Genomic DNA, 12,872 nt, shown 5'->3' with positions numbered 1-12,872 from the left:
GCCTCTCTTGGCCCACTCCTGGCCTTAACTTCTTCAAGGATGTAAACCAACCAAACCAGTAAGAACAGGCCCCACGTACCCCGAGTCTGAAAGAAATTAAGCAGGGCCTAAATTAAGTCAGACTGGAGCAAGTAGGAGTGGGATGGCTGGTTGGTTCCACTCCTGTTGGTGGGGCTGGTAGGCACAGTCACAGCCTGCATCATTGGAGAGGGTGCTAGGAGAATCTTCAGATTGGTAAGAACTGTGCAAAGCAGGAGGGTAGTAGGAGACAGGTGTGCATATTTATTGTAGCCCACTTACTGGTTCTTGAGGGGAGATGTGGTGGGAGAGGTTATGAGTGGTGTGCCCAGATATCTAGCCGGGGGCAGGATACATCACATGTGCTAAGAAATATGGACCAAGGGAATGACTAAACATCATCAACTTGACTCCCATGGGTCCTTGCCCCCAAACACCCAACTGGAGCAATCAGCTCACCTATTGGAACTCAGATGCACTGGGGACTTTCCACTGCACAGCATTTGGTTCTTTATCTGTGTGTACCAAAAGCATAGCCCTGCTGGTCAATGGGGAAGAAAGCCAGAATCAAATCCCAGGGCCCCAGTAGTAATGGAGGTGGGACCATCCACCTTACTGGAGGCCAGGGGCTGTGTCCAGGTCATGGGGTGGCTGAGGTTTATTATGCTGAGCTATTTCATAATGGGGTTCTGCTGGTTTCTGCTCTATCGACCTATCTAGGTTTCTAACAGAAAACTAAAAGTCAGTTTCTCATAGTTCTAAGCCACAGGCTTTCTGTCTATAAGATCCTCTTTCCTGACCTCCAGGATCTGTATTTTCCATGACCATTTCTTATTATTTCAGCTTCACATAACTGATCTGTAAACTCTAAGTTCCCACTTACATGGCATCTGCTAAATCAGTCTCATTTCTTAAACCCCCTGGCAAGGAATAGTTCGGAAGGTAGGAATGACAAAGAAAAGAGGGTCAGTCCTGAAGTATGACTGTGGAAAAGCAGGGATTACTTCCTCCTTATTGCACCCTGATTCTCCTCTTAGGTGGTGGGTGCCGTCCAGCCAGACAATGGCGTGGCCCAGGCTGAGTGCTGTGATGAGGGCTATAATACTATTGGCCACAGAGTCACCAAGGAGGGAAAGGTCAGCTTGACCTGGGAAGGTGAAGGAAGGCTTCCCAGAGGAGGGGCAAGTTTTGCTGAGTCTTAGATGAGGAATAAGAATTCAACAGGAGAAGGAAGTGAAAGCATGTTAGCATGTGTAGCAGGAAGCGCAGGTACAGGGCTCAGCAGCATGACACAATTCGTTCTGTGAGCTCCTAAACATGGGCTCAGCTACTGGCTTAGCCATTAACTCTGACAAGATATTTGATTTGCTGAGTCTTTTCTTCCTCATATGTGCACTGGAGACATATATTCCTGTACTCTTTTTCATATTCTCGTTGGGTCATTATGAAAGTTGAATGATATATCATGAGTAAAAATGCTGTTTGAAAAAAAGTAGCATGAAGAGATGATAACATCTATGAACCTGTTTCTCTCCTGTTTACAGGCTTGCAATCCACTCCATTGTAATTCTCCCACTGATGTATTTTGTAATTGTACGAAAGAACCCTTTCCGATTTGCCCTGGGAATGGCCCAGGCTCTTCTGACAGCTCTCATGATCTCCTCCAGGTAAATAGAAGAGGGGTGTCTGGAAGAAGTCTGTGAACCAAGCCTTAGCAACTCTCACCTCACCAGATGAAGCACTGGCTGCAGCTGGCGGGTTTTGTAGCTGCATTTGAGAAATGACCTCCATAGTCTCTGCCCATGTCCTTAAACATATTCCCTCACCTATTGGATATTTCCTGCCCTCTTGGCAGAGCCTGCAGCCCAGAAGGGGGTTATAGTGTAGCTGGGGGCAGTGGCAAGCACAGCGCCTTCTGACTCCTGGACCTGCCAAAAGTGCCATCATGCTTTGAGATCTCGGTTTAGTTTTTGGAACAGAGGTATCTCTTCAGGCAGGGATCGAGGACCAGCATTCCTAGACCATCAGTTCCTTTCTCTTTTATCACACAGTTCAGCAACACTGCCAGTCACTTTCCGCTGTGCTGAAGAGAAGAACCGGGTGGACAAGAGGATCACTAGATTTGTGTTACCCATTGGTGCTACAATCAACATGGATGGGACTGCACTCTATGAAGCAGTGGCAGCTGTGTTTATTGCACAGTTGAATGACTTGGACTTGAGCACTGGGCAGATTGTCACTATCAGGTGGGGCATGAAGTCACACTCATTTTCATCTCTGTTACTGGAATTGCCTCAAGTGAAAATCATCTGTGAAGGGAGATCAAGGATGGTCCAGTGATAGGTTGACTTTCTTGGTCTACAAGGTCCCTTCCCAAGATTAAGCACAACTATATTGCAAGTAGTGGGATTGTGCTACATAAAACTGCTTCAGGTCTGGATAGCCAAAGGCATCCCTGTATTCTCAGTCCAGTGCACCCACTAGGTGCTAGGCAGAGTAGGCACCAAGGACTCAAGGTGGAATAAGGACCAGTTCCTGCTTTCAAGGGGTTCCTGGAGAAAGGTAAGGTATGAAGATATCTAAATAAGTGCTCAGTGGTATGGTAAAGGCTATAATAGAGGTTTGAGGGAACTGAAGAAGAAAGGGTTGGCTCTACCTGGGAAGGCGAGGATAGGCTTCCTGGAAGAAGGGAACATTTAGCTAAGTCTTAGAAGAGGAATAAGAATTTAGTAGTAGAAGGAAGGAAGCTAAAAGCATTTTGGAAAAAGGAATAGCATTAACAGGGGTCTTGATGTAACTATGGCCTAGTTACAGAGTACAGATTATTTGGTATGGTTGACATAAAGAGTACAATGTGAAGGCAGGGATCATATCGTGGAGGGCTTTGTGTGAGGAGTTCATGGAAGGGTCTTAGACAGTCTTTCATATTATGGACAGATTTGCATTTTAGAGAGGTAACTGGTAATATGGTGGATGGCCCCAGTGGGGGCAGGAACCATAAGCTAGAAGACCAGTTATAAGACTATTGCAAGTAAGGTATGAAAAGGCCTACATTAAGGTACTGACACGGGGGATGGAGAAGAGCTAATGAATTCAAGAGGCATTTACTGGATTCAGAGTGAGGGACAGAGGAAAGCTAGGATGACCCCCAGGATTAGTGGATGGTTCTGGATTGATGGATGGTGCTTACCAGCACAGGGACTAGTATAAGAGAAGCAAGTATAGGTGGGAAGGTAAAGAGATTACACTTTTTGACACACTGAATTTGAAATGCCTTTAAGACATGCAGGTGGAAATATGCAGTGAGACATGTGGTCACAACTGCAGATACAGAAGTCAGAGTCATCAGCTTGATGGTGCTCATCAAGCATGTGGGTCGTGAGTCAGTTATGTATGTTTGACCATGATTGGCTGTGACCTTGACCAAGTTACTCGAATTCTCTAAGCTTCTGTTTCTCACCTGTAAAATGAGGATAATAGTACCTACATTTTATGCAAGTAGTGATAATTAAGTCAGATGATGCACATAAAATGCTTAGAACAGTGCCTACATCCTGAGCACTCAGTAAATGTTGGGAATGGATGACATTACTTAGGGAGAGTTTGTAGAGAAGAGAAAAAGACGAAGGACTGAGCCTTAGAAAAGCCTAATATTAGAGGCAGGCAGAAAGGGGAAAACCCAATAGGAGAATGAGGAGGAATAGAAAGGTGGTAAGAGAGCCGTGAAACCATGGTGTCATGGAAACCCAGAGAAGAGAGATTTTCAAGGATGAAATGGTCAACAGAGTAAAATCTTGCAGAGAATTGTCGTCAAACGAAGACTGAAATTGTCTGCTCAAGTAGATGTTGAAAATGTCATAGCGAATTTTTTTAAATTAATTAATTTATTTATTTCTCACTGCATTGGGTCTTCATTGCTGCACACGGGGTTTCTCTAGTTGTGGCGAGTGGAGGCTACTCTTTATTGTGGTGCATGGGCTTCTCATTGCAGTGGCTTCTCGTTGCAGAGCATGGGCTCTAGGTGCGTGGGCTTCCGTAGTTGTGGCGCACGGGCTCAGTAGTTGTGGTGCACAGGCTTAGTTGCTCCATGGCATGTGGGATCTTCCTGGACCAGGGCTCTAACCCGTGTCCCCTGCATTGGCAGGCAGATTCTTAACCACTGCACCACCAGGGAAGTCCTCATTAGTGAGTTCTGCCAGAGATGTTCCTCTGGAACAGCACTGTTCAATATCGTAGCCATTAGCCACACACACAAATTGGACAGAGCAGACAGCAAAGGTTCTATCACTGTAGAAATAGGTGCCATCATAGTGGAAAACTCTACTGGACAGTGCTGCTTTGAAGTAGTGGGTTGGGATTAGAGTTAATCCTGAGACTTCAGTTTAGAGTAGAAGTTTAAGACTAAACCGGGTCCCTAGGCCTACCCACAGTTGAATCCGAACCTTTCAGAGCTAATTCACTCTTGCATCTGCAGCACTTGACATAGGCATAAATCCCAGGCATAAAGTAAGTTCTTGCAGTGTTCTAATGCAGTAAATTTTTAAATCTTCCCAACCCTAAATCATAAAGTATGTACTGCAGTTTGCTTGAAATTAACTGAAGACAAGTACAGACTAGACCATTTGGCACATCAGCTGGGAAGCTATACCAGTGCCTCCCGATCTGTAAAATGTATTAAGTGGCTAAGGAAGCTAGACCTCAAGGAGCATGGGTAAAATTCTGTAATTTGAGTAGCAGCGAGTATGTTAAAAGTGAAACCCTGAACCATGCCTGAAAAAGTTCCACAACCACCGTGGTTCCAGCAGTTGTTACTTTTACTTCTCCAAGTGCCTTTTCCCACCTCCCTCACCACAGCCTGTGGAACCTAGTCTGTGCTGAACTTATTTCCAAGGAGTGGTTGTATGAGGTGCCAGTTCTTTTGGGTATTTGCCATTTGGGGGATGAATTCCCTTCCTCTGCTTCAGTCATAAGTTTCCTAGATCTTTCTAACCCTTTTTTAAAAAATTAATTTTATTTATTTATTTTGGCTGTGTTGGGTCTTCGTTGCCACACACGGGCTTTCTCTAGTTGCGGCGAGCAGGGGCTACTCTTCGTTGGGGTGCACAGGCTTCCCATTGCGGTGGCTTCTCTTGTTTCAGAGCATGGGCTCTAGAATGCAGGCTCAGTAGTTGTGGCACACGGGCTTAGTCGCTCCGTGGCATGTGGGATCTTCCTGGACCAGGGCTCAAACCCATGTGGGGGCACATTGGCAGGCGGATTCTTAACCACTGTGCCACCAAGGAAGCCCCTCTGGTGTGTTCTTAAATCACACTTGCTGATAACTACTGGCCCAGAGTAATCATTGACTTAAAAAATCCTCCGGCTCTACCTGGGAGAGAATTAAATAATAAGTGTTATATTTTTTTTAATTTTACAAGTTACAGTTGTGGCTTATGTGGTTGATGGTTACAGAGATTTTTGGACCCATAGTTTATCTCTTTCTATGGTCCTTTTGGACTGGACATCAAAGAAACATCAAAGAAACCATCCACCTAAAACATTCCCTTTTGTGGTTTTGTCAAAATACTCACTTATCAAAGGTTACAACTGATTGAAAATGGGATAAAGTTTCTTATAACAAAAGAAAATTATGGGATTTGGGGCCTAGAAAGAGCTTAGAGGAAAAAAGTAGCAGCAGTAGTAATAGTAGTTGTTTTTATGATAATTTTAATAGTAATACTAGCAGCAGTAGTAGTTGTAACAGCTGCTGACGTAGCAAAATGGCATCAGTTTTAAGCATCTGCTACATCCAGGTGCTTTACTTGATGCCTTACATATATTACCTCATCTAATCTTAACAGCAGCCGTGCAAAGTAGACATATTCTCCCCATTTTACAGGCAAGAAATTGAGACTCAGAGAAGTAACTTGCCTAAGGACACACCGTTAGTAAAACGGCAGAGCTGGATCTGTCTGCCTCTAAAACCTGTGCTCACTTTAGCTCACGACTCAGTCCCCAACCTGTATGGAGAGCTTAGTTTTAAATGGCCTGACCTAAAACTTGATCTAGGAAGTGCTAGGAAAGAACTTTCTACCAATGATTGTTGTGTTTTCTTCTGTGAAATCCTCTAACTCAAAGTGGGGTATGTTCAAGAAGAAGTAGTTTTTTTATATTTTAACCCCCATCTGAAGATTTATAGTTCCAAGTTTCAAACCTAAGCCAGGCAAATGGCTGAAGTTTAATCAGCAAGGTCAAGGCTCAAGGGCAGAGTTTTCTTTGACCAAATGGATTTTGAGTTTCAAGCCCAGCCTCAATCCATAGGGACGTGGTTAACCGTGATGTGTTGGGTCTTCCAAGAGGGAACAGTGGGTATGGACACAAATCACTTTGACAAAGAAAACCCACTGATGCATTCACTTTAAATATTTTCGACCACCACTGACATAAACTTAAGTTTTCCAAAGACTGCTTAAGTCAGAACAGATCTAAAGGATTATGCAAGCCTGAAACTTTTAGAGGAATGGGGACAGCCCCAGAAATCTCTAATTTACTATAAGTTGGTGGTCACAGCGACGGAAGGAAACCACACTTGTCAAAGAACTCTGGCCTGTGTCTGACCGTGCCCTCAGAGACCACCTGTGACACATCACTAGGCAGATGAATGAACAGTAGAATCAGCTTGGTGAGAACTCTGAGGCTTTTTTTAGCCCACAGAGTATGGATTTGTGGATAGAATCAGGGATTCTTCTAGTTTAAATTGACAGTGTCTCCATCTTCAGCTTTAAATCCAATGGCATCCTTTGCCCAAGGATGAGAACGTGTATCCAGAAAATATAGGGGTCCCCTCAAGCTCATTCAAATCCAGGGACATTTCAGGGCAGGGCAAACCCTTGTTTTCTCCAAAATGACCAGATTTAAATCAGGAAGATGTTGCTGAGGAAAAACTGCACATTCCAAAGAGAAAAATCCCTAGTGCCACATTTGATCTGGGCAAGAGGGATCTTTTTAAATACAAGGTAATGAAGTTAATTTGGCTGCCTCTCCTGGATTCCAGATCTTTCTTCCTTTTGCACAAAGTGCATCTACTGGCAAAAAGGAGCAGTTGGGAATAAACACTTGTACCTTGGACAGGAGTCACAGCTATTTCTCAACTCAGTGCCCTAAAGGGCAGCTCCCAGAGAGGTCAAGAGACTTGTGATGTCAAAGAAAGTGCATGGGGCTTCCCTGGTGGCGCAGTGGTTGAGAGTCCGCCTGCCGATGCAGGGGACATGGGTTCGTGCCCCGGTCTGGGAAGATCCCACATGCCGCGGAGCGGCTGGGCCCGTGAGCCATGGCCGCTGAGCCTGCGCGTCCAGAGCCTGTGCTCCACAACGGGAGAGGCCACAACAGTGAGAGGCCTGCGTAACGCAAAAAAAAAAAAGAAAGTGCATGAAACCTGTTTGGCCAGTGCCTCATTCCTTTGCCTTCACCTGGAATACCCTTGCCCATCCACCCCCATCCCCACCCCTTCACCATCCTTCAAGGCAGTGTAAATTCCTGGCACACTTAGATGCTCAATAAATGATTGCCTGGGTGAGTAGATGGAGGAAGGGAGGAAGAAAGCAGGTGGAGAGGTACTTGGCACTTGTTTAGGATGGATGGATTCATGGATGGGTGGATAACGCCCTCCATGAACACCTCGGCTGGTAAACTCTTGCCTTCCTGTTAAGTGTCTCTCTAGCTCATGTTTTGTGTGCCCCTCACGCCGTTCCTCTCCACTTCCTCACGTTAGAATGACTTGCCATATCTACCCCCTGGAAAAAGATCATGCTCTTCTCAGTCTTCCACAGCTCTCTAATGAGGCAGAGCTTGTGCTCAGCAGAGAACAGATTCTGACCAGCCAGTCTAGGGACAGAGCAGTAACAGCCAACAGGACTAACTGTTCTGGACCGGGGCCCTTGAAGGGAGAAATGGGTGTCTGACTCCTTTTGTGTTGGTGTGTTTTGTCTACAGTGTCACGGCCACAGCCGCCAGCATCGGAGCTGCCGGTGTGCCCCAGGCCGGTCTGGTGACCATGGTGATCGTGCTGAGTGCCGTGGGCCTGCCCACTGAGGATGTCACTCTCATCATCGCTGTCGACTGGTTCCTGTGAGTTGGAATAAATGCATTGCCTCTGCTGGATGGGAAGGCAGGCTTCCCAGCCACGCATAATCTGCAGTCTGTCATCAGATTGCCTAATGAGCCATCTGTTGCTGCTTTAATTTCCCTCTGACCAGGCTATCTGATAACATGCTTAAAAACTAACTCCTCATAACTTCAAGCAGTGATTTTATAAAGCTAGTGATCTCCATTAACTCATTATACCTGGTAATGCTCAAGGTTAGGAGCTGGGTGTGGGATGAGATAAACATAAAATAATAAGGTGAAGAAGCTGGGCAAGGCCCCAGACACTCCAAACCCAATAGGCCACCCTAGCCTATCCCAGCCCTGAGTCAGCATCATAGGTTCAGAACCCCCTGGTTCAATGTCAGCCCACCTTCCCAAGATCATCAGCACCATCAGGGCAGTAGCACAAGCAAAGACTTTGGGATAAGACTAATTTGGATTTGAATCCTGGTTCAGTGTCTTACTGGCTCTTTGACCTTGAGCAAGTTCCTTAACCTCTCTGGGGGCCAGCTGCATTATCTATGAGATGGGAAAGATTCTGTCTAGTTCATGGGGTTGGTATAAGGACTGAGTGAGCTAAAATCAGAGGAATGTCCAGGACAGTGTCTGGCCGGCAGTATGTGTTCAATTAACAGCAAGTTTAATTGTTATGATTAGAATGAGTTGGACCATTCAGGCCTGAACCAACAATTCATTCTCTCTCTCTCTCACAAAACAACAGACACACACATGCACACACCTACCTAAGGAACACAGCAGAACATCTGGGTAAGAACATGCCTTTTGTGACCCCCAAGGTTAAAGTTAGAATGAGCCTGGTTCCCGGCTTTAAACTTGATACCCACTCTGTGCAGTGGTCTTCCAGCATCTGGGTGTGGCTCTGTCCCCTGGCCATCAGGGGAGAGTTTGCTCCATATTGAGCCTTCACTCAGAACCAGCCAGCTTTACTGGGGAGTACAGAGCTATGTAGTTTGCAAGTAGCAGCTGAAATAGTACAAAGGGAAGCAGAAATATTCCATGTGGCTTTGAAGATACCATCACATCCCAGAAGGCAGAAGCTTCTGCACTTGGGAAGCTGCTATGGGGCCCCCTCAGCAGCTAGCTGGTTCTTCAAGGCCCAACTGAGGTGGTACCTTTCTTGCCAAGATACCCTACCATTGAGGCAAGTGCTTCAATTTTTCTTTCTAGTGGTGATGGTGGATTTGCACTTCTCTTCTTTCCCTGGTTCTTCCTGAAACACCAGTGACCTTCACTTCCAAGACAACCAGAGAAGTCAAAGGCCTGACCTGATCCACGGACAAGAAGACACTAGCTGGTCCACACCAGGGTCTAGTTCAGTCCATGTTCTAAATAGCAGGAGGGCACCCAGAATGGACGTGTGTAAGCACGTGCGTAAGCCTTTTCTGTCCTGCAGGTGTAGCTTTCACATTATTCATGTACACATTTCCTAGCAACAGTGCTCCAGCATCCAGGATGCCTCCTCCACCTACTCAGCTTCCTGCCACCAGCCTCTCCTCTGGGCTGTCTGGGGGTTTACAGTGGCTGAGAGTGCCACAAGGAGTAAGCTGTTCCCAGGCTGGCTGGGGTTTCTGATCCTGTGCTCAGTGGTGTCCCTGCTGGCTTGCTCATGGAGTGACCTTGTGTGGGAAAGAAAGGAGCACACCGGGGACACACACACCACCCACAAAACATCCAAGTTCTCTCATCTTGGCCAAAAGAAAGCTCAGAAATGCCCATAAGAAAGAGGTTGGGTGAAAGACTGATGAATCCTGACCCTCCCTCAGCTCCCCCAAAGTATCTGTGAAGATGGTGTTCACATTTCTTTGGGAGGAGAGGAGGGAATTTAGGGAGCTCAGTGCTGAATTCAGGAGATTCACTGTGACTGACAGGGACCCAGGGCAGCCTGTATGCTCATTCTGTGCCTTTACAAACCACCTCTGGCCCAGGCCTGTGAAGTGGAGAGCCTCTGGTCAGCCAGCCCTGGGGACGGCACTTTGTGCTTTATTTAATTTGTAACTGAATTCCTTGGGTCCTTTCCCGTCTCCAACTTGAAGGAAAACAAAATCCGGGCCTTCTGTCTGACTCTCCGTCTGTCCTCCCCAGGGATCGGTTCAGGACCATGGTGAATGTCCTCGGCGATGCATTCGGGACTGGCATCGTGGAGAAGCTCTCTAAGAAGGAGCTGGAGCAGATGGATGTTTCATCTGAGGTCAACATCGTGAACCCCTTTGCCTTGGAATCCACAACACTCGACAATGAAGACTTGGACACCAAGAAGTCCTATGTCAACGGAGGCTTTGCTGTCGACAAGTCCGACACCATCTCATTCACCCAGACCTCACAGTTCTAGGGCCCTGGCTTTGGAAAACGGGGAGTGGTGAAGGACCTCTCCAGGAGAGTCATCTCTTAGCAAATTCAAACATTAAGTAAGGAAAAGAAAAACACTAACGGCCAACTGTACGTTGGATTTGATATACAGACCTCTGGATTATTTTCTATATTTGGATTCACAGCTTTTGCTCTCCGAGTTCTGAGATTTGGGGGTGGGGTAAGATGAGAGAAAATTGATTGAAAGGAAAGCTGTATTATATGGAATTTTTAAATCTATGGGAGACAGAGTTAGGAAGTATTTAAAGTAGTAACTGTTTTAATTAGGTAATATCAATAGATGTGAAAGAGAAGCTGCTTTCTCATGCACAGACCAGTGTTTTGGGTTTTTAAAAAAAATATTCTGTCATTACTCAGGCTTTCTATTGCCATGGATTTCCTTTGACCTCTCACATTTTTATAGATTATAATGCATCTAAACACCCCCACACACAAGTTAATGTGCCAAGTTGTCCATTTTGGACTCATCTCCAGCCAATTTCAAAGAAACTACTCTGAAAGAAAACAGACCAGCACGGGTCTGCAGTAACAGTTTTAAGATGTATGTGAGGTCTGGGGAGAAGAGAGATGGGTTCTTTTTTTCAATGTACTGTATTGGGACGCTGGTAACTATTAACCCAGTGTTCAGTATAGAGCTATATATATATATATAAATATGTATATATTTATTATTTTCATATAGTTTGCCAGACAGAGATCACAACTGAACTGTCAATGTGAAATACAGAGCTCTCCTTGTACTTGAATAATAACTATGATTTCAATCCAGATCTGTTTCGGGGCTTAATCAGAACCCCTCTCTCATAAGCACAAGAATGAGAAATCATGTCGTTTGATCGTTTCACATCTGTGTATCAGCCCCAAAGCAGAGAAGTTATTCTGGTGATACTCTGAGGTGGCACAGCCCACTCATTTACAACTTCCAGATTCTACTGCTGGGAGGGAATCCATATCAGCTCTATATAAGACTGTAGACAAAGTTGTCACTCATAAAGGCTGGATGTGTTTTTATCCAACTGGATGTGTTTAATATAATAATTATATTATCCAACTATAATTCTTCCAAAGTCAATTATACCTACTTAAAATGACAGTGCTTTGCCCTTTCCTACCCACCAGGCCCAAAAAACAATGGCAAGCTACCAGCTAAGTTGTATTTTAATATGAGTTTGATGGACTGAACAAGCCACATTGGCCAGAAAAGCACTGTCCCTACCCTAGATTCTTGCAGAGTAAATCCCACAACATGAGACATTGGTATCAGTGGTTCAGGGAAGTTCTTCCATTGTATGAAACTTGTGTCCTCCTCCAGGGAAGTTTGTTCTAACTAACTAGTAGTCTAGTAATCTTGGCCCCTGCTCATTAAAATCCGTTGCCTGTCATTCTTCTGCTCATTTGTGAAGACAGCGTATTGAAGTCTGTGCTCGGCTCTCATCTTGTAAATAATGCTTAACATATACTTGTGTTTACACCGAGATCCAAAATAGTCCTGTTTCTGCAGTATTGCGTAGCCAATTTAAGCCTGTGCTTTTATATGTTAAGAAACCAGAAACTGTGCCAAAGATCATGGAATAGTGAAACAAAATGCTCAGTATTGACTACCTGCACCTGAAATCTACAAGAGGATGATACCAAATGGTCATATACACATAAATTATGGACCCATGATTCAATGTGAATTTTAACATGCAAATATTGTGTTGTTGTTTAGGAAGTAAATATAAATACAGTTGAATCAGTAATTTATCTTGGGCTGAATGGTTCTACCCCCTTGGCAGGCTGCTCTGATTTGAGGCACTGGAGTTGGCAGAGCCATTCGTGAACTGCAGGTCATCCTTATTTTGGAGTGAGTTTGTAACCAGCCTTTTAACACACTGTGCTGTTAACTCATAAAAGAGAACAAAATTCCATTTCAGTCTCAATAAACATTTCCATCATTTTTTCTTCTCTGCCTTTTCCTTCCCTAATCTGTTCTTTTATCTCACGCAGCACTCCGCACTCCGATGGGTGTGGGAAGGGAGAGACCGGGTCAGTTGATAGTCACACGTGAAACATCTCATTGCCCTAGTAATTCCAGAGACTGCAGGAAGGCACAGGTTGTATCTTACACTCCTTAGCATATCTCGTCCCATACCCCCAGGGCACAGTACAATACTGAGCACGTAGTATTACTAAAAACAAACTGATACCTCATTGTAGTTTTGATTTGCATTTCTCTAATGATTAATGATGTTGAGCATTCTTTCATGTGTTTGTTGGCAATCTATATCTTCTTTGGAAAAATGTGTATTTAGGTCTTCTGCCCATTTTTTGATTGGGTTGTTTGTTTTTTTGATATTGAG

General features: G+C 44.9%; 1 protein-coding gene across 1 annotated transcript in view; it reads left to right on the top strand.

Moving 5' to 3' along the window:
• The window catches only part of SLC1A1 (solute carrier family 1 member 1), a gene marked incomplete at both ends in the record, with an annotated part of 69,394 nt that extends 58,902 nt beyond the window's left edge, over window positions 1-10,492 (top strand). The window contains 4 exons of the mRNA XM_079706523.1: window positions 1,563-1,685; window positions 2,070-2,264; window positions 7,990-8,124; window positions 10,246-10,492. Coding sequence (XP_079562649.1) covers window positions 1,563-1,685; window positions 2,070-2,264; window positions 7,990-8,124; window positions 10,246-10,492 — 700 coding nt within the window. The remainder of the gene's footprint in view (window positions 1-1,562; window positions 1,686-2,069; window positions 2,265-7,989; window positions 8,125-10,245) is intronic.
• Window positions 10,493-12,872: the final 2,380 nt, after the last annotated feature.

The sequence above is a fragment of the Hyperoodon ampullatus genome (assembly GCF_949752795.1).
Source record: "Hyperoodon ampullatus genome assembly, chromosome: 6".
NCBI classification, from domain to species: Eukaryota; Metazoa; Chordata; class Mammalia; order Artiodactyla; family Ziphiidae; genus Hyperoodon; species Hyperoodon ampullatus.
The sequence above is the reverse complement of the archived record's forward strand: the minus strand, read 5'-3'. Positions and strand labels throughout refer to the sequence as shown.